General features: G+C 39.4%; 1 protein-coding gene across 1 annotated transcript in view; it reads left to right on the plus strand.

The window, feature by feature from the left end:
* Positions 1–21562, plus strand: part of ZFPM2 (zinc finger protein, FOG family member 2) — a 360422-nt gene extending 338860 nt beyond the window's left edge. The window contains exons 6-8 of the mRNA NM_001128186.1: positions 12180–12386; positions 15753–15977; positions 19071–21562. Coding sequence (NP_001121658.1) covers positions 12180–12386; positions 15753–15977; positions 19071–21562 — 2924 coding nt within the window. The remainder of the gene's footprint in view (positions 1–12179; positions 12387–15752; positions 15978–19070) is intronic.
* Positions 21563–22240: the final 678 nt, after the last annotated feature.

A 22240-nucleotide genomic window follows, 5' to 3' on the forward strand; every position in this document is an offset into this window, starting at 1 on the left:
TTCTGAGTTCTGCTAAGACCAATATTTGTTGAATTTATGCTAAATAACACATCATATAATGTTTGAAATGACAAATAATTCACAGATGATATTGAGCTTATTTCCAGAATACTTGCTGAAGGAGGGTGCCGTACTTTAATGATTTTACATTACAGCATTATGAACATTTACCAGTAGTTTGCTTTGCTGTAAAGACATAGTTTATAAACCTGAGACTTTCAAGATGTATCCTTGGAAGGATTCACTAGATCATAAGTCTAAAAACAACTCATATTTACCTTTATATTTCCCAAACAAAGTAAATTTTGTGGGCTTCATCAAAATACAAAATATTCAAATAATCATGTATAGTAGCTCCTAAAGTAGTCATTTTCATTTGTACCTGCTGACTGTTAGTTTATATGTTTTTATTTCCTGATATTCGAGGAAAACTTATTAATCTGATAGGAAACTAGCTCCTGAACCCAGAAGCCAGGTTTCATAGCTGGAATTAGATATTCCCTATCCTCTAAAATATAGACCCAATACAGGAAGATCTTCGGAAATATGACTCCAGCTGATAAATTTGAAATCATATGTAACATGTGTAAAAGCAGAATCTTTCTTCTCTTAATCTCAGAAATATGGTTAAGTATGTCTATTCATTTATCTCCCTGACTCCTGTTCTAATTCGATCTCACTTTCTCAATTAAGATCCTAAAATCATCAGAATAGAATCAACCTTATTTAAACTGACCACATGGCTCAGTAAAGTTTGTAATTTTAATGTTGGGTTCACAGAAGCTTCCTTAAAACACGAGAGTATAGTTTTTATCGTCACTTCAGTATTCAGCACACAGTCCCCAGTTCCCAATTTTCCAGTTCTTAAGCAATTAAATGTTCTATTGACATCAGAGGAAAGGCTGCCTACAGAAGAGCTGAAGAATAAAAGCCTTGATATCTTAAATTATAAATTGTGTTTTAACATAAAGAGCATAAAAAGTTGTTTTTCAGTTTTTTTAATCAAGTTAATGAAGGATAAATAGTGCATTTGGCAAATAGTTCTGCTGTGTGTCCATCCCTCTTGATTAAAAAGGCAAAGAATGATTTTTTAAAAAATCTGTTCTCTCCATTGGCCCAAATACCAAAGACAGACTCCAGAGTTGCTGGTCAAATCTGATTTTCCCCCATTTCCCAGGAACTGCTAGGATGTTCTATAAAAAGATGTCAGGAGTGCCAGGATGGGAAAGTTGAATGGCCCCAAATGCCCTGCATTGCCTATAAGTACAAATGAATAATGTTAAAGATTATTTAAAAACAGGAAAGACCTTTTGCAAAATGCTTTTGATTTATTGCTGTGTTTTGTGCAGATCTTTATCAATTATTCTCACTCTATTTTATTAAAAAACTATTGTAAACTATGAGTTGGCATGTTGCTGCATACGGAAAAAAAGGCATTAATCAACTTTAAATAAACAAGTGCAAAGATCTATCTAACAACTATGAAGTAGTTAATACATTTTTAAGCAATTTTATTATAGAAAGGAGGTCTAAAAGAGTAATGCTTAATTATCTGGACTCCTCTGTGCTGGGCTCCCTTTTGATTGTATTAATGAAGCAGCTGGCCCATTGTTTCCCTTTAATTCCTCTATTGTTTTAAGAATATGTCACAGCTCTTTATTCTTTTATCAGGTGCTGTGCAGGAGGATCCACACAATACCTCATATTCCTACTGTATTTGCCAATGCACAAAGAAACCTCCACAGCGGTTTTCAAAGAAGGGGCACACATAATTTATAAGTTCTATTCCTTGCACTACTCCACTGTCAAGAATTTCAACAGTATTGGATTTGAATTCATTATAAAATTTGTATTAAACAATGTGGCTACGTATAGATATACATACTGTGGTAATGTCTAAAGCTTGAGATTTAGGCATTAACACGTACGGTGTTGAAATGGGGCAATTATTTAGCTTTTAGGGAGTTATTCTGACCAATTGCTTTCCGGTTATGAAAAAATTAAATTTCACAAGTAGGCATCATATTAGATTTGCAAATTATTTAGTACAAATAAAAGAAGTTAATGACCAAACAAATAAGTATCCTTGTTTCCTCCACCTCCATAAACATAATGTCCCTTTGTGTTTGTGTGTGTGTGTGTGTGTGTGTGTGTGTGTGTGTGCTGAACAGTCCATTTATTCCCCTAGATAAAGGATTTAATTTACTTGAGTGTACCCTAGAGGTACCATTCTGTAGACCAATATGTAATATTTATTAACTAAACTCTGATCATCAATTGACTATCTTCTTACACACATCTTATATCACATGTGTGAAGGAGATAGGTTTTTAGATTAATGCAGAAATATCACTGTACATCTTAAATCAAAATGCTGTAGCAATTTAGTATATGATAGAACATTTTGTTGCCAGAGCTATCTAAAAATGCTGGTTCATTTATATGTGATTACTTTTTCTCCAAATTTCCATGAAAATCACACAAAAAAAACACCCCACCCATGGTAAAGTCTCAAAGGTGTGATTCACATAGACATTCTCTTTTCACACATGTGGGTTTTTTTCCTTTGTTTTCCCTCTGTCAAATATCTGTATTTTGGAGGCTGTTTCACTGATTTTCCCCCCCTAGAATTCTATCTCTAATAAAGGCAAGTAAGACTTAATGACTTAATGTCTGTAGTAGAAGTTACTAACTTCAACTTTTAATATATGCTTAGGAAAACCATTAGAATAAATTACTGTAAACCACCAATTTCCTTTTGTATTGTTAGATTTGTGTATGTATGTGTATGTGTGTGTTTAGCTTTAAATAAAGTTTCAAACTAGTATCCCTATCTATTTGCTTAAGGCTCCTTATCCTTCTACATATTGAGGCAGAGAAATACAAAATCTAAATGTGATTTAATTGGTTCAATTTGCTGTATATTTTTATGCTAAGCTTAGGTCCGTATCTTGATGAGCCCAGATGTAGTCACGCTTGAGGTTTACAGCTTCACGTTGCTTGCATTTCCTTATTTTTACAAAGCAAGCGTCTATCAATCACACAGATAAATTAGAAAGAAACATGTATAGACATAACACATGGAAAAGATTTTTCAGCGTGCTATGTAATTATTAACCTGATTTTTACTATTGTAAGAAGCCGTGAATTGCAGATAGCATGGACGAAGTTAAATGCTTTTATACTGGATACATTTTGCTTATACAGAACTCTATAGGTATGGTCGAACAATATAATTGAAGCTTTGTCAGCTCTGTAACCTAGCAACAGATAATACTGTTAGGTTACTGAATTGCTCCTGGTTGACAAGTAGGGAGTATTTTTGTGTTTATCATGTTTGCTAATGATGGGCTCCTTTCCAAAAGGCTTGTCTTAATCTTAATTAGAGTTTATCAGCAGAGGTCTGCATGACATTGTGCAGACACTGATTTCATAAATAATAAAAAGTGCAAGTGAAAAATTTGGCAGGATGGAGAGATATTTAAGGGCACTGCTTCTAGTAAGAGGAGCGTGGATTTCCAAAATATAATCGAGTTTGAACTGTGACTTTATTCTTTATTATTGAAACTTGTAGTACACTTCACTGCAGTTTTGACAGCAATTATGAAAAAAAAATTTATAAGCTTCCTGTTAGGAACCATGTCTGTTTGCACAGGAACTTTGATCATAAACATTACTTAGAACAGTAAGTACATGGTTTTTCAAGAATGTCAAGGTCTTAGTGGTTATTACTTTCTACGGAACCTTGAATGTATCTGTCCTTTTTTGTGAAGGGAGTGGAGTGTGGGTGTGGAGACGGGGAAGAGTGACTATGTTTGCAGCATAAGAGGCAGACAAAGAGAGGATCCTAAAATAACCTTTCCATTTGGTGGAAGCGAAAGAGGTATCAGATAGCTGCTTTAGTGCCTGATGTCGTTTGATAAAGACTTCACGCAGCAGGAATGTGATTTTTTTTTCGCTCTGGTTTGTACAGTATGATCTTTCACAGGTTTTATTTGCGGGGGGGGGAATACAATGTGATTGATCATTCCTAATTATAAGTTACAAACCTTCAAAGTAATAAAGAATTAAATGTTATAAAATTGAGTGTAATTCACAAATATACCAAGTTCCTAACTGGCTTTTTCAATTGAAAGGTGATGCTAAGTCATTACATCCTTGCTTTATCCGTCTTTCCTCACCTTTTCGCTTAACACTCCCACATATGTCAAGTATTAAGAGGACGGGGGAAATTCAGAGCTGTTTTCAGCTGCCATTTTCTGAGATTCAGACTTTCCCTACTGGATTGTTTGGACCTCTGTATTTGATTATCAAGAGACCTCTGTTCATAGTGTCTCACTCTTTCTATCCTATACAGACGCAGGCAGCTCACACTTATACCAGTGATTCTTAATGCTAGAGGCACTTGAAGCCCTCTGGAGAGCTTCTAAAAAATAATGAAGCTCAAACATCACTCCCAGAGATTTTGATTTGACTGATTTGGGGCTAGGACTTGGAAATCAAGTGTTGATTAAGAGCTCCCAGGTGAATTGACTGTGTAGTTAAGATGGCCAAGTCGTGCTCCATGGTTATGTGCAATTTTGATGCCCTTTAGAGTCCAGCTCAACTTGTAATTGAAATAGGGAGTTGGGCAAAGGCTACATTTGTATTTAATACTACCAAGTGACTTTAATATGTGTGAAATGTTTATTATAGCACTTGGCACACAGTAAGTGCTTTCTAAGTGTTAGCTATTCTAATTATGTGTTAGTCTTATTAGAAGGTAACCTGGAGTTACTTCCACCTGACAAATATGGACATTATGCTCCAGATCCTGGCTATGCACTTAACAGTTATATCTCATCACTGTGTAATCCTCTTGATGCTGTTTCATAAAGTGAACCATCTCATTTTTTATTTGGAGAGATAACTGCACTCATTGCTCAAAAACTTAGTGATCAAGTATGGCACAATGTAGTTAGCGAACATCGGAGGTCACTGACTCCTCTGGGACACCTGGTTTTTCCAAAGTACAGCATCTAGAGCCAAATGGCCTTGTCCAAATCCCATCCTTCATACCTCCCTCCCTTCCTCCAATTCCCCTCTACCTGTGTGACCTTGAACACCTTACCTACACTTTCAGACTCATAATGTCACAGTAAAATGGGCATAGGTAAAATCCACCTTACTGTTTTCTTCGGAGAAATTAAGATACATGCATGCAAAGCACTTAGCACCTATGTAGCACAGAGAAACCACTTAATAAATGTGTGATTATTACTATTATTAGCATGTTGGTCATAGAAGCTTAAAAAGTTGCCCATAACCTGATGATAATCATCTACAGGTTGTCTAGCCTAAAGCTGTCATTTTATATGAGGTAGGTAAAGCAATTCTCCAATATCACTCAGTAACTAATCATCAAATCAGGACCAGAACTAAAGTTTTTTACCCACTGACCAGTCAAGTACTGTTTCTTGTCCATCTTTGCACAGAGGACAAATACATTTTCAGGGACTTCAGGTGATAGCCATGTATTATTAACATGTAATCCCTTTCACCAAGATCATTTGCTCTTCATTGCCTGTGCAAAGAAAGCCGTGAGTTTTATCAACTAAGCATATCTATTATTGCCACATATGTGCCCCACCCCTTTACATAATTCTATTTGTTTTCAGATCAATATGCCATTAGTTTTGATTCATATATTAAAAATGTACCTGCTTTAAATCTGGTGGCATTAAGCACACTATGCATATAAAAGCCATAGAAAACATCCTTAAATTCCATATCCAGAGAGAGTTAACAGTAACGGCTCCATTGGTGCTCTGAACACAAGCAGAAATCCAAGTTGTAAAAATCATCAGGAGCTATATCACTCACAATTTTCAAATCTACACAAGGATCCAAGATTCATTCAAATGAATGCAGTTAATGTGGCCAAATACAGTCAACTCCATCTTAGCAGCAACTTCATCCCTCTAGGGATTGAACTTTCAAGATGCTTTATTTGTTAACATATATTTGCTAGGAAAACTGAAAGGGGAAGTGACCTTACTCTGTTGTTTTAAACCATCTCCTATGGAAAGCACTTTATAAAAGTCAGATTCCTATCTTTAGCTGTGGCTAAAAAAACTTGTGTAAATGTTCGAGATTCGCAGTGGTGGTTTTTAGTGAAAATACAATGCTCTTATTTTTTCCCGATTTTTTTATTGTGGTAAATTATATATAACATTAAATCTACTATCATAACCACTGTTAAGTGTACAGTTTAATGGCATTAAGTACATTCACATTGTCCTGCAGCCATCACCGTGGTCCAATTTCAGAACCCTTTTCCTTTTGCAAAACTGAAACACTACATCCATGAAACAATAGCTTTCCATTTGTGCCTCCCCAGCCTACTTTTGGTCTCTGATTTTGAATACCCAAGTAGCTTACCTTATTGTAAGTGGAATCAGAATCGTGCAATATTTGGGGTTTTTTTTGTAACTAGCTTATGTCACTTATAAAGCCCTCAGATTTCTTCTGTATTTTAACATTTGTCAGAATGTCCTTCCTTTTTATTTTTATTTAATTTCCTCCATTTTTAAAGCTGAATATTGCATTGTTATGTATATACCACCGTTTGCTTATCCATCTTTCAGTGGACACTTGGGTTGCTTCCATGATTTAGCTATTTTTAATAATGCTGCTATGAACATAGGTGTGCAAATAGCTCTTAGAGACCTTGCTTTCAATTCTTTTGAGTATATACTCAAAAGTGGATTTGCTGAACATAAATTAATTATATTTTTAATTTTTAATGAACTGCCATACTGTTTTCCATAGTGGCTGCACCATTTTACTTTCTCACCAGCTGTGTACAATTTCTCCACATCCTGGCCAGTACTTGTTATTTTCTGGGTTTTGTTTTTGTTTTTTTGATAGTGATAGTCTTATTTTATTTTTTATTTTATTTTTAAAGATTTTATTTATTTATTCATGAGAGAGAGAGAGAGAGAGATTGAGAGAGAGAGAGAGAGAGAGAGAGAGAGGCAGAGACACAGGCAGAGGGAGAAGCAGGCTCCATGCAGGGAGCCCGACGTGGGACTCGATCCCGGGTCTCCAGGATCGCGCCCTGGGCCAAAGGCAGGCGCTAAATTGCTGAGCCACCCAGGGATTCCCCTGATGTTCTTATTTTAAAGCCAATGTAACAGGGGCACCTTGGTGGCTCAGTGGTTGAGCGTCTGCCTTTGGCTCAGGGTGTGATCCCTGAGTCCTGGGATTGAGCCCCCTCCCCCCCCCCCCCCCCCCCGCATGGAGCCTGCTTTTCCCTCTGCCTATGTCTCTGCCTCTCTCTCTCTCTCTCTCTCTCTCTCATGAATAAATAAAATCTTTTTTAAAAAAATAAAAGCCAATGTAACATTCTCTGATTTGTTTCCATTGCACATGAGGTCAGTAGAATGAAGACACCAAAATAAGTATCAGCGTGATTTAACATTTGCATGCACTCAGATTGTTCCTTAAGACAAATACTAAGTAAGGCCTTATATTCAATTAAGGTAGATATAGAGTTGACCATATCTACCTTAGCTCCAAAAACCTGAAGGTGGGAAACTGGTTCTTCTGCTGCCTCAGTCCCATGTCAGTGCTAGAAACTATTTCTATTTCTAACTTGTTAAGATACAGTATGTGATTCATGAATGGATGCAGCCTTAGTCTTCTTTTCCAAAATGGGTTCGCTCTCTCCAGTGAAGCATAGATACATTTGCTCATGGAATCCACAGGCTTCTCTTTTCTTTCTGTTGAGATTCGTTTTCTTGGATTTGGCAGGACATTGAGAAATGAGAATAATAGTCTCAACCAGGCCAAATGAAAAGGATACTCATTGCCAATTATATAGCACTTATATGTCAGTTCTTAAGCTTTCACAAATATTGGCTTATTTTATCCTCAAAATAACACTATGACTTCAGTACTACTATCAACATTCCCATTTCCAAGAATGAGGAAACTGATCTGCAGAATGCTTAGGTGATAAGTTGAAATCACACAGTAAGTGGCAGAGCCAAATCTAAGCCCTGGCAGTGCAGTTCCATTGTCCATTCTCCCTGCAGATGGGATTACATCCCCAACCAGCAATCACCCTTGGAATGTCTTACTGGGATCTATGATTAAAACCATGTTACAATTCTTGACATATATCTCTCCCTGTAAATGACTTCCTAAGGTTGAATGCTCTAAATTCACCAAAATCAGCCAAACAGTGTCAAAGAGCCAACTCTTGACTGTTGCGGTGCTATTCTCTTGGTTCTTCTATAACTTTTCTAAATACATGCTCTCTATATCTTTAAATAATCCGTTCTCCTCTACTCATATCTTAATTGTTGAGATTCTCCAAATTTCAATCTGTTTCTTTTCTTTTCACTCTGTAGTCTTCCTGCATTACCACATCAATGCAAAGAGCATCCACAGTCATTTAGAATGTGCTGATGACTTCCAAAATCTTTTTTTTTTTTCCCTGCAGCCTTATGTCTCCTCTAAATTCCAACTGCCTCCTAGATACATTCATGCTGAAGCCCCTCAGGGACTTCAGACTTTACATTTTCAAAGCAAAAGGCATGATTTCTGCGCATGCACGTAAACTCACATACATACAAGAAACAGGCACACCTGGTCTTTGGAGTCAGACAGACGGAGGTCTAAATCATGAATCTGCCACTGGCCATGTGCATCGCTTTGGGCAAGTTAGTTAACCTCTCTCGGCTTCAATTTTCTCAATTTAAGAATGAGGAAAATATCACCCACTTCACAGAATAATTGACAGGATTAAAACAGATGAAATACATAAACCACTTAGCCTATTAGGTCCAAAGAAAGTGCTCATAATTAATAAAATTGTCTTGTTGTCTGTGTAGTACCACTGTTACTACACCAGCTTTACTGCCTCGTTGATGGCATCGCTGCCGTCTAGTTTCCCAGACCAGGACCTTTCTGTTATTTTCAGCAGCCTCCTTTCTCTTCTTCATTTCAGGAAATCAGCCCAGTTCTTTCTTTTGAACTTGGCCCTTTTCTCCCTCACAATTTACCTAGTACAACAGCCTTTAAATGGCCCTTGGGGTAACATGTCCTGTCCATTCCTCCCCACCCCTCCCAGTTTACTGGCCTCATTACCCTAAGATCTTTATTCTGGGAGAGAAAAGCCTCTTTCAAAAATGTGTTCATTTATTCACTCAAATAAATGTATGCCATCTCCCCACCATGACGAGCCAGACACAACTGTTTTTATGTTACTTTCAAAGCTGTCTTGCCCTGCTCTAAACTTTTTTGGGGGAGGAGGCCCTGATATGTAATGTGGCAGGTGCTGCAACTCTCACCACGGCGGACTGATTTCAGGTTACCAGTGTGATACCCACTAGCACATAAAATTCCTGACAATTGGGCATTGTGCCCTATGATCCAGTATAGGCTGGTGCAAGCACACCCCTGCCTGTGACCAACACTTTCTCCCTCAGGCACCCCCGCTCCAGCAAGGTGGCCTCTGAACCATTATCAGAACCAATCAATCCCACATAATTCCACACTTCCATGCATGCCCCTTTCTCTGCCAGTGATGATTGACCTGTCAGGTCCCCCTACACATACTTCTGCTATTTTGCCTTTATTTGTCATGAGTCAATAAAAAAGTCACCTTGGATAGCTCGCCTGACTCTCCCAAGAAGTGTCAGTTTCTCCCTCCACATTGTTTTGGGCTTTAGGGGGTGACACCCACCATGTGGTATTGTCATTCATCTGTCTGTATGTGTGCATTCTAATTGTTTGTGAAGCCCTGGAGCCCGCCTGGCACACAGCAGGGAGTTCAATGAATAGCTGATGAATGAACGATTTGAGAGATTAAATCCTAAAACAACTGACTTCCTCATCAAGTCTACACGGTACATTTTCAGTCTAATTCAGCCTTTCTAAAGGATATGCTCTGACTAAACCATAAAATAAGATAAAATGATAAGGATAGTAAGATATGAAACATTATTCAGTATGTCGAAAAACATATATCATAATTGCCAGGCTCTTTAATCATGTAGAAAAAATCATTTTTTGCTTAATTTTCATTGCACTTAATATGCCTAAGTTTTCTTTTATTTACTTATTGGATCATTCTGGCTCAGAGTTTGAGCACAGGTACTCCGAGTCATCCTGCAACATAGTTTACTGCTGGGATAGACATTAGCTATGAGTGGTACCTTCTCTAAAATCTTAATTTCTCCTGGGAACTGGAGTCCAAACTTTCCCTTTTGTGAAATATACCCACAGCTGGATTTACCAAAAATGTAAATGTATCAAAAGGGGTAACATATTACCAATAATGCAAGTCATCTCAGTTCATCACTGAAATCCAGGGACTCTGAAAAAGCAGGCTATGAAGTAAACCAGAACTGTCGCGCCTTGCTCTGCCCGCCCCACCTCTCTATTACAAAGACTCACTTAATAAACTATACCCTAGAGGAAAGATAAGGTGCAAATGATTACCTTGTCTACAGCTGTAAGTAGTTTGGATCTGTATGTACATCAGAGGAGGCATAGCTGCTGAATGCAGAAGCCTTCCGGGGGGAAGAATCCGCACTGGCAGGCACACCGCCACTTAGCACTTTTCTGTGCTCATCTGCTTCCACAAAGATGCTGTTTAGCTTCTATCCGTGTAAATAAATAAGTCAGCGCCAAAGCGAATCTGTTTTTCAATTTTGCTAAACTTGGGATGCTTTCAGATCCGTTAGAGTCAAAGTGAAAAAAAAAGTTGTTTTTCCAAGCCTTTTGGTATATTTGGGTTTCACTTTCGGTACTTTTGGGTTTTACTTTGCAACTTTCACACAAATTCGAGATAGGTAAACTTAGCTTTATTTTTCACAAACAGGTACTGTCGTGGATGGTGCTCTGTTTGCTTACCTTTAAAATGTAATCAGCTGGTGTAATTAACTGTCTGAGGTCTCTCTGGAAGTGTCCCGATTCTTCTGTGCAACTCAGCCATATCGTGTGCTGTTGTTATCTTTTCCAGCATATTTTTACCACAAGTTGTTTAAAAACTATGATCTATTTAAGGATGGGGAAAATGAAGTGCAGTTGAAGAGACAGTTATGCCGAAAGATAAACAGAGCAATATTACTTATCAGAATGGGTACAATTTTTGCTCGTTTAATGAGTACAATATATAGCTTTGCAATATATATACAATGAGAAAAAAAGCTTTATAACATATCAAGTATGCCACATTATTTCAGGCATAACTATATAGGATACATATCTAGGTCTGAGAGTGTAGATAACAAAATATAAGTGCTTTGCCTGTCTAAACATGTTAAATAAATGAGCGTACGCTATCACAGTTCCAATACATTAGAAGATGTACTTGCATAGTTAATTTTCTTTTTAATGCACCACACGTGATCATTTGAAGTGCAGAGCCAGAGTATATATCTTACTATTTGAAGAAAGAGTTCTTTTCATTTAAACAAATCTTTATTTAAATAAGCCTTTTGAAAGGGATCTGTGCCATATCTTCTTTTCAGGAAGTTCAATCAGGGTATATGGAGATAAAGAAGCCACATTATAAGGAATATTATATAAGTAAAGATCACTAAGCAAAAAAAAAAAAAAAATGGCAGCAGACATAAGGAGAGCAAAACTAGCTGAACTGTCATTTTAACTTCCTAGATTTTAGGAGCTTTCGTGTACTTTTGTTTTGTTTTAGACATGTAGGTATTTTGGGAAGAAGAGTGTGGGAGGGAGGGAGAGAGGGAGGGAGGAAGAAATAACTTCTTCTATAAGGTACAGAAAAAGTAACTTCAAAGGCTCACCTGAAAGAAATTCTGCAGTTGGATCCCTACCATGCCTCTCGGTAAGCATGGGACCATGTAATAGACTGGTTAATGATTAAGGCAAGCCTCAGATGGCAAACGGTTCACAAAACTCTCCACAGATTAATGTCTATTCTTGGTTCTTAGTCCTCTCTTACTATTGGTCACTGAACAGTTCATTTAATGCAAGGAATACGATTTTCCACCTCGGAGGGAAGAGGAGTACAGCTGTTGTCTCCATCAGACACTCCACCCCAGTGGAAAGTGATGTGAAAACCTGAGATGTTCTTGCCATCAACCCAGTGTACAGAGGCTCGAGCATCCTATGTCAATTTTCTCTCCCTCTTTCCTTTCTCTTCTTAATAGGGGGTCAGCTTTGGTGCACAACGACGAAGGCCATCTCTGAGGGTGAAGAGCTAATTGCCTTTGTGGTGGATTTTGACTCAAGGCTACAAGCTGCCAGTCAGATGACTCTTGCAGAAGGGATGTACCCTGCACGCCTGCTGGACTCAATTCAGCTGCTTCCCCAGCAAGCTGCCATGGCTTCTATTTTGCCTACAGCTATTGTCAATAGTAAGTGCCGAGTGCAATAGCCCAGTACAATAGCTTTGTAGTGCTGATGGGTATTTATGGGAGGAAAAAAAATGTCTACTGACAGGCAACCAGGGACAGACTTTTTTCTCCAGTGTTGTGATTTCATTTTATCTTCCAACTTTAAGCGTGTGTGTGTGCTCGCGCGCGCGTGTGTGTGTGTATCTGCGATGGCTTCTCATGGGTAATATGAAAAGAACACTTCAATTCATTCATTTCAGGTTGGATTCTTGAATGTCATGCACACACACAAAAAAAACTGACTTTCTAAACTAGTTGAACAACATTCAAGGCTACTTAGCTGTGAGAGGTCAAATAGCTTTCATGGATGCTTCTTTAATAGAATAACTATGGTATTTCGTAAGGGCTATAGAGTTAAAAACTTTAAAAAAGGAATATATAAGAAATCAAATATTGATTATAATATTAATAAAGAGGAAGGAGAGCCTGGGTAAATCAAGACATCAAGACATCAGCTAATACAACAACAAAAACAAACAAACAAAGAAAACCTTAGGAAAATAAAGAAAAATACATATAAGCTGGAGAATTCCATATATATATGGAGAATTTAAAAATGTGCTCTTGCAAATATGCCTCTGTGATTATATTTTGTTAAAATGACGAGTGAACTTAGTTTGTATTCCTTGAGCACACAAAGTGACACTTTATGTGACAAAAAAAAATCAATGGTCCAGGAGTCTCCAGGTCTGAGTTCTAGACTCGGCTCTGCTTTCATCTAGCTCTGTGAGAAAACACGAATAGCAGTCACATATTCAGAGGAGAGTAGATTCCAAAGCCAGGAGTGAATGACGTATTGCATTTAATCAAAAAGGTCCCTAAAAATTCCTAAGACTCTAATGAGGCAAAAATACAGATACTATAAAGATGTCTTGATATTTTAAAAATAGATAAATATTCAAGAATAATTATGTTCTTGCTGTCACAGTAGCCTTTAAAGAAATTCTTAGGTATATCTGGCATTACTCTATAATCCAGACACTAGATCCAGTGTACCCAACCCAAGGTAATATTTTTGGATCTCTTTAATATAAATATAGTTATTTTCTTTTACTGGATCTTTCCTTTGATTCAGTTACTTGAAATAACACTGGCCCAACGTGAATTTGAGGCAAAAGGATTTTCTCTTACCAGGGACATTAGGGATACCTTATATTATTGTGAAGCTCCAAAGTGTGAATGTTATTTTTAATTATATTTAAGATTATACTCTGCTTTCTGTAGCAGGATAACTATTGATGCCAAATAAATCAGCATAGATGCATACAGCCTTTGATCTCATTCTGAAATGAGATAATCACTTAAAACTCATCCTGTCTAAATGGACACCCGCAATATGGCCCTCTGAATCATGTATGGATGGGAAGAGCTAAATGATAAACAGTAGCATATACTTTTGTAATTAAATTTTATTTTGAAACCTGTATTGTGCTTACTATCCTTACTTCTCCACTAGAATTTGGTCCTCAGTTTTCTCCTTAACCCCTTCAACGCACTCTCCCTGAGCCATCTCCTTCACCATCATGGGCTCCATCACCAACTATGTATTAACCATCCACAAACCTTACACACAGCTGTTTCTTCTGAGTTTTAGACCTCTGCCATTGCCTCTCCCATGTCCCTCTGTATGTCTTTTTTTTTTTTTTTGCAGTTTTATACCTTTATTTGACAATCAGCGATTAGTTCTCATCCACATTAACAGTCTGTAGTCCCTCTGTATTTCTTACAGAAATATCTAGTCCCACATATCTAACACGGCCCTATGCCTTCAGTTTGCCTGGATTAGTCCCAATTTCCAGTGTTACCTGGCGTCCCTCTGATTGGTGTTCTTTTCACTATAAACTGCCAGCTTTGCACAACACTGAGTCAGGTTTGGTCACCTATACCTGTCCTTGCTTGGACTCTGTCATCTGCTCTCTATAGAGATGAATGAAGCCAATACAAAGAAATGCTAACAAGAAGCCTGGGCATTGAAGAGACCTTACCTTCCACTCTAGCATCTAATTGCAAAGTAGTTGTCATCTCTCCTAGTCACTTCTACTTCCTCAATATGACTTTTCTTCCTCTGTGGCCCCCTTACACTGATCTGGAAGAGTGTCCCCACTAGGTTCCGATCCTAGTTCACCCATGGCAAGTTGCTTAATCTCAGTTTCCTTACTTGTAAATAGATAAAGGGGGAAAACGTAACATGGAGAAATTTTCCATGAGTAAATACATAAAAAATACATATCCTAGTGTGACTTACAACTCAAACTCTGTCATATTTCACTTAGCTTATTGCAGCTGCCTTCTCCCAGTCATGTCTTCCTTCCAAATTCACTACCTTTAAAAACTCTACTGTTAAGATTCTATAATATCTAATTTTGCCCATCTCTTGCTTAAAATGATTCAATGATTCTCCATAATCATCGAGATAAAAATCTAAACTTCTTAAGAGAACCTGTGGGGTCTTTGATCATCTACTCCTGTCTCCTCCGACCTTATCTCTTCCAGTCTCCCATCATACCTCATGCCTGGAATAGCCTCCAACCTTCACCCAGTCCCTCTCTCAGGCTCCCATGCCTTCCCCAAGGCTCTGCCTTTGGCTAGGAAGACCCAACCCTCTTCACCTGACTTGCTGAATATCATCCTTCACAACTCAGCTAAAGCATGTCATTATCTTCCCTATGAATCCTTCTCTGACCTTGTACTTCCTCCAGTCCTTTCACCACCCCTCTAGTCTCTCCTCCCACCCAAAGCACTCCTCAGATGCCTCAGAATGGTCATTGTAGCCTAATGTAATTATCTGACTACTTATTCCTCAACCCCAGGAGACTGTAAGACCCTTAATGACAGCCTTTTGGTCTTTCATTTTGTTTTATACCCAACTCCACATAGAGTCCAGCACATAGTAGGCATCCCATAATTAATTATTAAATGAAAAATGATGTCAGGAGTTGGTATCAGGGCTAACTTTAGTTCAGCTCTCAGATCCTTACCTTTTAGTCAATCAGATAAGCTGATTCGCATTGCTGTTTATACATGCCCATTTTTCTAAACCATAAATACATTGTAAACAACTTAAAATTAATCTCCTGTGCTTTTAATGTCGATGCCTCCTACAATACCACTTTCTGAAATGTCTGTGGGAAGGTAAATTGCATTGGGTATAACATTTCTTTAAAAGCTTAGTCCTGTGCTGTGGGACAAGACTGTACTCATCACTGTCTGGTTGCCTAATTCAGAACCTGAGAGCAGTCTCTGAGAAAGATTGAAAGAAATGTCGCTTTACCCAGGGTTGGTTCCAAATGGGCAGCAGCTAATGTGTCCCTGTGTTTTCACCTTCAGAGGATATATTTCCTTGCAAATCTTGTGGCATCTGGTATCGGAGTGAGAGGAATCTGCAAGCCCATTTGATGTACTACTGCAGTGGGAGGCAAAGAGAAGCTGCCCCAGTGTCAGAAGAAAATGAAGACAGTGCTCCTCAGATTTCCAGCCTGTGTCCCTTCCCACAGTGCACCAAGAGCTTTTCAAATGCCCGAGCACTAGAAATGCACCTGAATTCACACAGTGGTAAGTGGTTCCCTTGTTTCTTCTTTTGCTTCAGGAGACTGTATTCTTTCTCTGCATACATCCATATATTCATATATGTAAATATATATAATTCTACATCTATCCAACTATATTGATTTTTAAAGTCAAAATCAGACCTGCTGGACTAGCTGATTGTTATTTTAGGTCACTTATACTCACTATATGTATTCTACTAAAAGAACTTGGATCTTAATTCTTTCCAAACAATTACAGTACTCAGATTGCAGGCCAAATCATTTTTTTTTAACAGTACAATTTCAGAAATAAAGTCTCAATACCCTTTGTATATTGTTATTAGTATTCATTGATTTAAGTGTCAAGTGATCTTTGCAAACTGACCATACTATTTCCCACGTGGTATGCAATAAATAGTAGGTACATAAAAATAAGTATTTGCTGAATTGAAATAACACTGTTATTTTGATAGATCCAATTAAAATCATACTTGAGAGAAATTAATTTTTAAATATGAATCTATAAAATGCTCTTGACTTCCAGAGCATGCATAACAGCTTAGGTGATTTATGCTTAGTTTATGATATAAAACCACTGTTAGTATGTTTTTAAATTCCTTAAGAAAAATTAGGCTAAAAAACAAATAGTTTTGTTTTTAAGCTCACTCTAACAGCAAGGTGGCAACTGTTCGGTTTTACTTTAGAATTATATGCCCAGTTATTGTTAGTAGGATCACATAGCATTCTAATTCATCTCTATATTTTTAAGGAACTTAAGTTAATCGAATGTACAGAACTATATTAACTCTTGATACCTCTAGGAACATTTTTGAACAGGACAAACAAGATTTGAGCATCACAGTTCTTTAGGACCCATAACACAAAACTTAGAAGGTGCTTCTGGGTGATTCCCTTTACTGTTTTTTCTTGAGTTGAATAATTTAAAAAACTGAAATAGGTGCTGAACTTTAAAAAAAGCCAGCTCCAACCCCAGTGCCCTAGTACAGTATAAGCTTTTGTCTTGGAACCTATAAAAATAGGCAATTTCTTTTCCAGTTATTTTTTTTCCCTTTCCCTACAAATGAGCTATCTTTATGTAGGTGATAAAGCAGAGGAATCAGATACGGGTCTGTTGTCCCATGGTGAGTAGCCAGCCATTCACAAAACAAAAACAGAGATGATCTTTCAACTAAATAGAAAAATAAGCACTGGATCAGTTAAGGAGAAAAGGAGACAAGAGTAAGAAGTCCCCTTTGATTACTATAGGACTGTTTTTTTTTTTCTACCATATTTTCAGCTTATAAATAAAAAAGGCAATTCTCAATTTTGTCAAAAGTGCAGAGAGGGGCACCTGGGTTGCTCAGTGGTTAGCGTCTGCCTTTGGCTCAGGTCGCGATCCTGGGTCCTGGGATCGAGTTCCACATCAGACTCCATGTGCGAGGAGCCCGCTTCTTCTCCCTCTGCCTATGTCTCTGTCTCTCTCTGTGTCTCTCATGAATAAATAAATAAAATCTTTTTTTAAAAAAAGTGCAGAGAGCATGAGCCATACATGATTTAGCCATCGACCAACAAATGGGAACCAGAGTTGACCTTAGTGAGTGAAAGTGTCCAGATCTCAATTCCCATACATAAGGAGATGAGTTTTCCCCATAACAACCAAGCAATCCTCCAGATATCAAGTGGGTGTTCTACAATTTAACTCAATTCTGATACTATCACCTGGAGACAGCATCAGAGTCTCCAAATTAAGGGGTCAGCCCCCTGCCCTAACTTCAGGTGCCAGTAGAAAGCCCAGGTTGTTACCTGTGCTTCCACCAACTAGCTGTAAATCAGAAGTTGATGAGACCCCCTCTTTGGGTTCAATTAATTTGCTACAGTGGCTCTCAGAACTCAGGGACCCATTTACCCACTAGATTACTGATTTATTATAAGAGGTAATGACAGGAACAGCAAGGTGGAAGACATGCCTAGAGCAAGGTATGGGGCAAAGTATGAGGAGCTTCTTTGCCCCCTCCTAGCCTGTCGCTCTCCTGAAGCCAACTGGGAAACTCTCTGAACCCCATCTTTTCAAGTTTTTATGGAGGCTCAGTACATAAGCAGGATTGATTAAATCATTGACTATTGGCAATTAAACTCAATCTCCAGAGTTTGGGGAGGGGGCACTAAAAGTTAAAGCCCTCGAATTACAAGGTTGGTTCTCCTGGCAAGCAGCCCCACCCTTAGGTAACCAAAGGGCTTTCCAAAAGTCGCTTCATTAACAGAACAAAAACACCTTTATTACTCTTATCACAGGAAATTCTAAGGATTTAAGGAGCTGTGAGCCAGGAAGCCTGGTCAAAGACCTAACATATATGAATAACCAAATATGTATTTCTTATAAATCACAACCTCACAATAAGGTTTCCTCAGCAGTAATTGGTGATATTCAAAATATTTTATAACTGACCAGGAACAGGCTGTGTTCAGTCAACACGGATGTCGATCCTCAATGACTGTTATTAGTGTACTGGTACCTACCAGCTGAATATCAGCCTTGGATAGAGATAAACCATGTTCAGCAAAATTAACACATAAAATTCCAGATTTGTACCAAAGATAAATTAGGAGGTTATTAATTACTTTACCAAATGGTTCCTACTTGGATTATTTTGAATAAATATCTAATCTAGTGCACAGAGGGTTATTTGATTTGCACACAGGTTATCAATATCAACTCTAATGTATGCCTCCTTCTGTCTAATGTAGAGTATACAGTTGTAATGAGAAGGTTCTTGGATTAGAAATTATAAAATCTGAGGTTTGGGCATGGCTCCATCATTTAATAGCTTTAATGCCATAATCAATTCCCTTGATTTCCTTGAATCTGTTTCCTGACTTGTAAGATGGAGACAATGAAGACTGTCCCACTGTGATCTGATAATACACTTGGACGTGCTCTGGAAACTATGAGGTATTATTACCCTGATGACACCTGGCAAAAGATATCACAAGAAAATAGCTAATGTCACACATGAGATTCTGAAAGATTTCAATTCATTCCTGCTCTGTAAAGGTTTTTATCATTAAAAAAACCCAATGCGTGTGGTTCTCAGTGGTCTTATTTTGTATGTCTCTCCAGGAGTGAAAATGGAAGAATTCCTCCCCCCTGGTGCTAGTCTAAAATGCACCGTCTGTAGCTACACTGCTGATTCTGTGATCGGCTTCCACCAACACCTGTTCTCCCATCTCACTCAAGCTGCCTTCCGATGCAATCACTGCCACTTCGGCTTCCAGACTCAGAGGGAATTATTGCAGCACCAGGAGCTCCATGTCCCTGGAGGCAAACTTCCCAGAGAAAGTGATATGGAACACTCTCCAAGTGGAACCGAAGACAGCCTACAGCCAGCCCCAGACTTGTTGACCAGAAGCGAACTCCCCCAGAGCCAAAAGGCCATGCAGACTAAAGATGCGAGCTCTGACACAGAGCTGGACAAGTGTGAGAAAAAGACTCAGCTCTTTCTCACTACCCAGAGACCGGAGATACCGCCTACGACAAATAAACAGAGCTTTTCCTACACAAAAATAAAGTCTGAGCCCTCTAGTCCAAGACTCGCCTCATCTCCAGTTCAGCCTAGTGTTGGGCCTTCTTTCCCCGTGGGCCCTTTCCTATCTCAGTTTGCTTTTCCCCAAGACATCACAATGGTCCCTCAGGCTTCAGAGATCTTAGCCAAGATGTCTGAGCTGGTACATCGGCGACTGAGGCACGGCAGTAGTAGCTACCCTCCGGTAATTTACAGCCCCTTGATGCCCAAGGGGGCTACTTGTTTTGAGTGTAACATAACATTCAATAATTTGGACAATTATCTAGTGCACAAAAAACATTACTGCAGCAGCCGATGGCAGCAGATGGCCAAGTCCCCAGAGTTCCCCGGTGTTTCGGAAAAGATGCCTGAAGCCGTGAGCCCCAACACTGGTCAGACCTCCATAAACCTCCTCAACCCCGCTGCTCATTCTGCTGATTCTGAGAATCCACTTCTTCAAACATCCTGCATCAATTCTTCCACCGTTTTAGATTTAATTGGGCCAAACGGCAAGGGCCACGACAAGGACTTTTCCACCCAAGCGAAGAAGCTGTCCACCTCTAATAGCAACGATGATAAAATTAATGGAAAACCTGTCGATGTGAAAAATCCCAGCGGCCCCTTGGTGGATGGGGAGAGTGACCCAAATAAGACGACCTGTGAAGCTTGCAATATTACCTTCAGCCGGCACGAAACCTACATGGTCCACAAACAGTATTATTGTGCTACACGCCACGACCCTCCGCTAAAGAGGTCTGCTTCCAACAAAGTGCCTGCCATGCAGAGAACCATGCGTACCCGCAAGCGCAGGAAGATGTATGAGATGTGCCTACCTGAGCAGGAGCAGAGGCCTCCCCTGGGCCAACAGCGATTTCTGGACGTGGCCAACCTCAGCAATCCTTGTACCTCCACTCAAGAACCCACGGAAGGGCTAGGAGAGTGCTACCACCCGAGATGTGACATCTTCCCAGGAATTGTCTCAAAGCACTTGGAAACGTCTCTGACGCTCAGCAAATGTGTCCCCGTTTCCAAATGTGACACGACTCATTCCAGCGTTTCCTGCCTAGAGATGGACGTGCCCATAGATCTGAGCAAAAAGTGTCTGTCCCAGTCTGAGCGGACCACCACGTCCCCCAAGAGGCTGCTGGACTACCACGAGTGCACCGTGTGCAAGATCAGCTTCAACAAGGTAGAGAACTACCTGGCCCACAAGCAGAATTTCTGCCCGGTCACGGCGCACCAGCGGGGCGAGCTGGGCCCGCTGGACGGCAAAGTCTTCCCGAATGCAGAGAGCGAGCGCAGCAGCCCGGACGTCAGCTACGAAAGGAGCATAATAAAGTGTGAGAAAAACGGAAACCTGAAGCAGCCTTCCCCCAACGGCAACCTATTTTCCTCCCACTTGGCCACCCTGCAGGGCCTGAAAGTCTTTAGCGAAGCTGCTCAGCTCATTGCCACAAAAGAAGAAAACAAACACTTGTTTCTTCCCCAATGCCTTTACCCCGGAGCAATAAAGAAGGCCAAGGGAGCCGACCAGCTGTCCCCGTATTACGGGATAAAGCCAAGCGATTACATTTCTGGTTCTCTCGTCATCCATAACGCTGACCTGGAGCAAAGCACCAACGCGGACGGCGAATCTCCCAAGGGCCTGGCTTCCTCCAACGGCTGCGCGGGGCCGAAGAAGGATTCCCTGCCGCTGTTGCCCAAGAACAGAGGCATGGTCATCGTGAACGGGGGACTGAAGCAGGAGGAGAGACCCGCCGCCCCCCCGCAGCAGGAGAACATTTCCCAGAACCCTCAGCACGACGATGGCCACAAGTCGCCCTCCTGGATCGCCGAGAACCCGCTAGGCACCAACGAGAACGTGTCGCCTGCCATCCCTTCGGCCGAGGAACAGTTGTCTAGTATAGCAAAGGGCGTGAATGGCTCTGCCCAGGCGCCCACCAGTGGGAAATACTGCCGGCTGTGTGATATTCAGTTCAACAACCTCTCAAACTTTATAACCCACAAGAAGTTTTATTGCTCATCACATGCGGCCGAACACGTCAAATGAGATGACTTCATGAACAGACACCAGTCACCTTGGGTACCCGTGTTTTAGGATGTTGTTCTACCCAGTCCAGAAACAGAAACAAAAACAAAAACAAAGCAGAAAACAGAAAACAAAAACGGAAGCTGTTTGAATTACATCTGGGCAATCAGGAGATCGTTCATTAAGGCCGACTTGAAGACTTACGGTGTAATTCCATTACAGTCCATTAGTAAAGTGTATTATTGGTGCCATTTTCAAAAAGAAATTAATTTATTTTACCAGCAGTATTCATAGCTGTGGTTATGTTATTTTTTATTTAAAAACTTTATATTAAAGTCATTTGTAATGTTATTGTATAGTTATTGTGTAGCACATATGGTTTGCACTGTATAGTAGCTTTTAAAGAAAATAGTCACGAACAATACAGAAAAGCATTTTAGAAATAGCTTCAAAAGCACTTGTGTATCTTGATTTCTTCTTCTATGCTGTTGCAGATATATGTAGATGCTAAAATATAACTTGCAAAGATGTTCTAAATACACGTGCTCTAAGTTCGCCTTAAGATTTCAATTCTTGGATAATCAGGCTCTGTTTGCACTTTATATTTTAGCAGATACAGTCTCTTAGTCACTAGGCTTTGCATTTGTATGTAGCTGTATGTTTCTGTCCATTTTCTTAATCTTAAACATGTATGTTAAA

The sequence above is a fragment of the Canis lupus genome, chromosome 13, assembly GCF_011100685.1.
Source record: "Canis lupus familiaris isolate Mischka breed German Shepherd chromosome 13, alternate assembly UU_Cfam_GSD_1.0, whole genome shotgun sequence".
In the NCBI taxonomy this organism is placed as follows: Eukaryota; Metazoa; Chordata; class Mammalia; order Carnivora; family Canidae; genus Canis; species Canis lupus.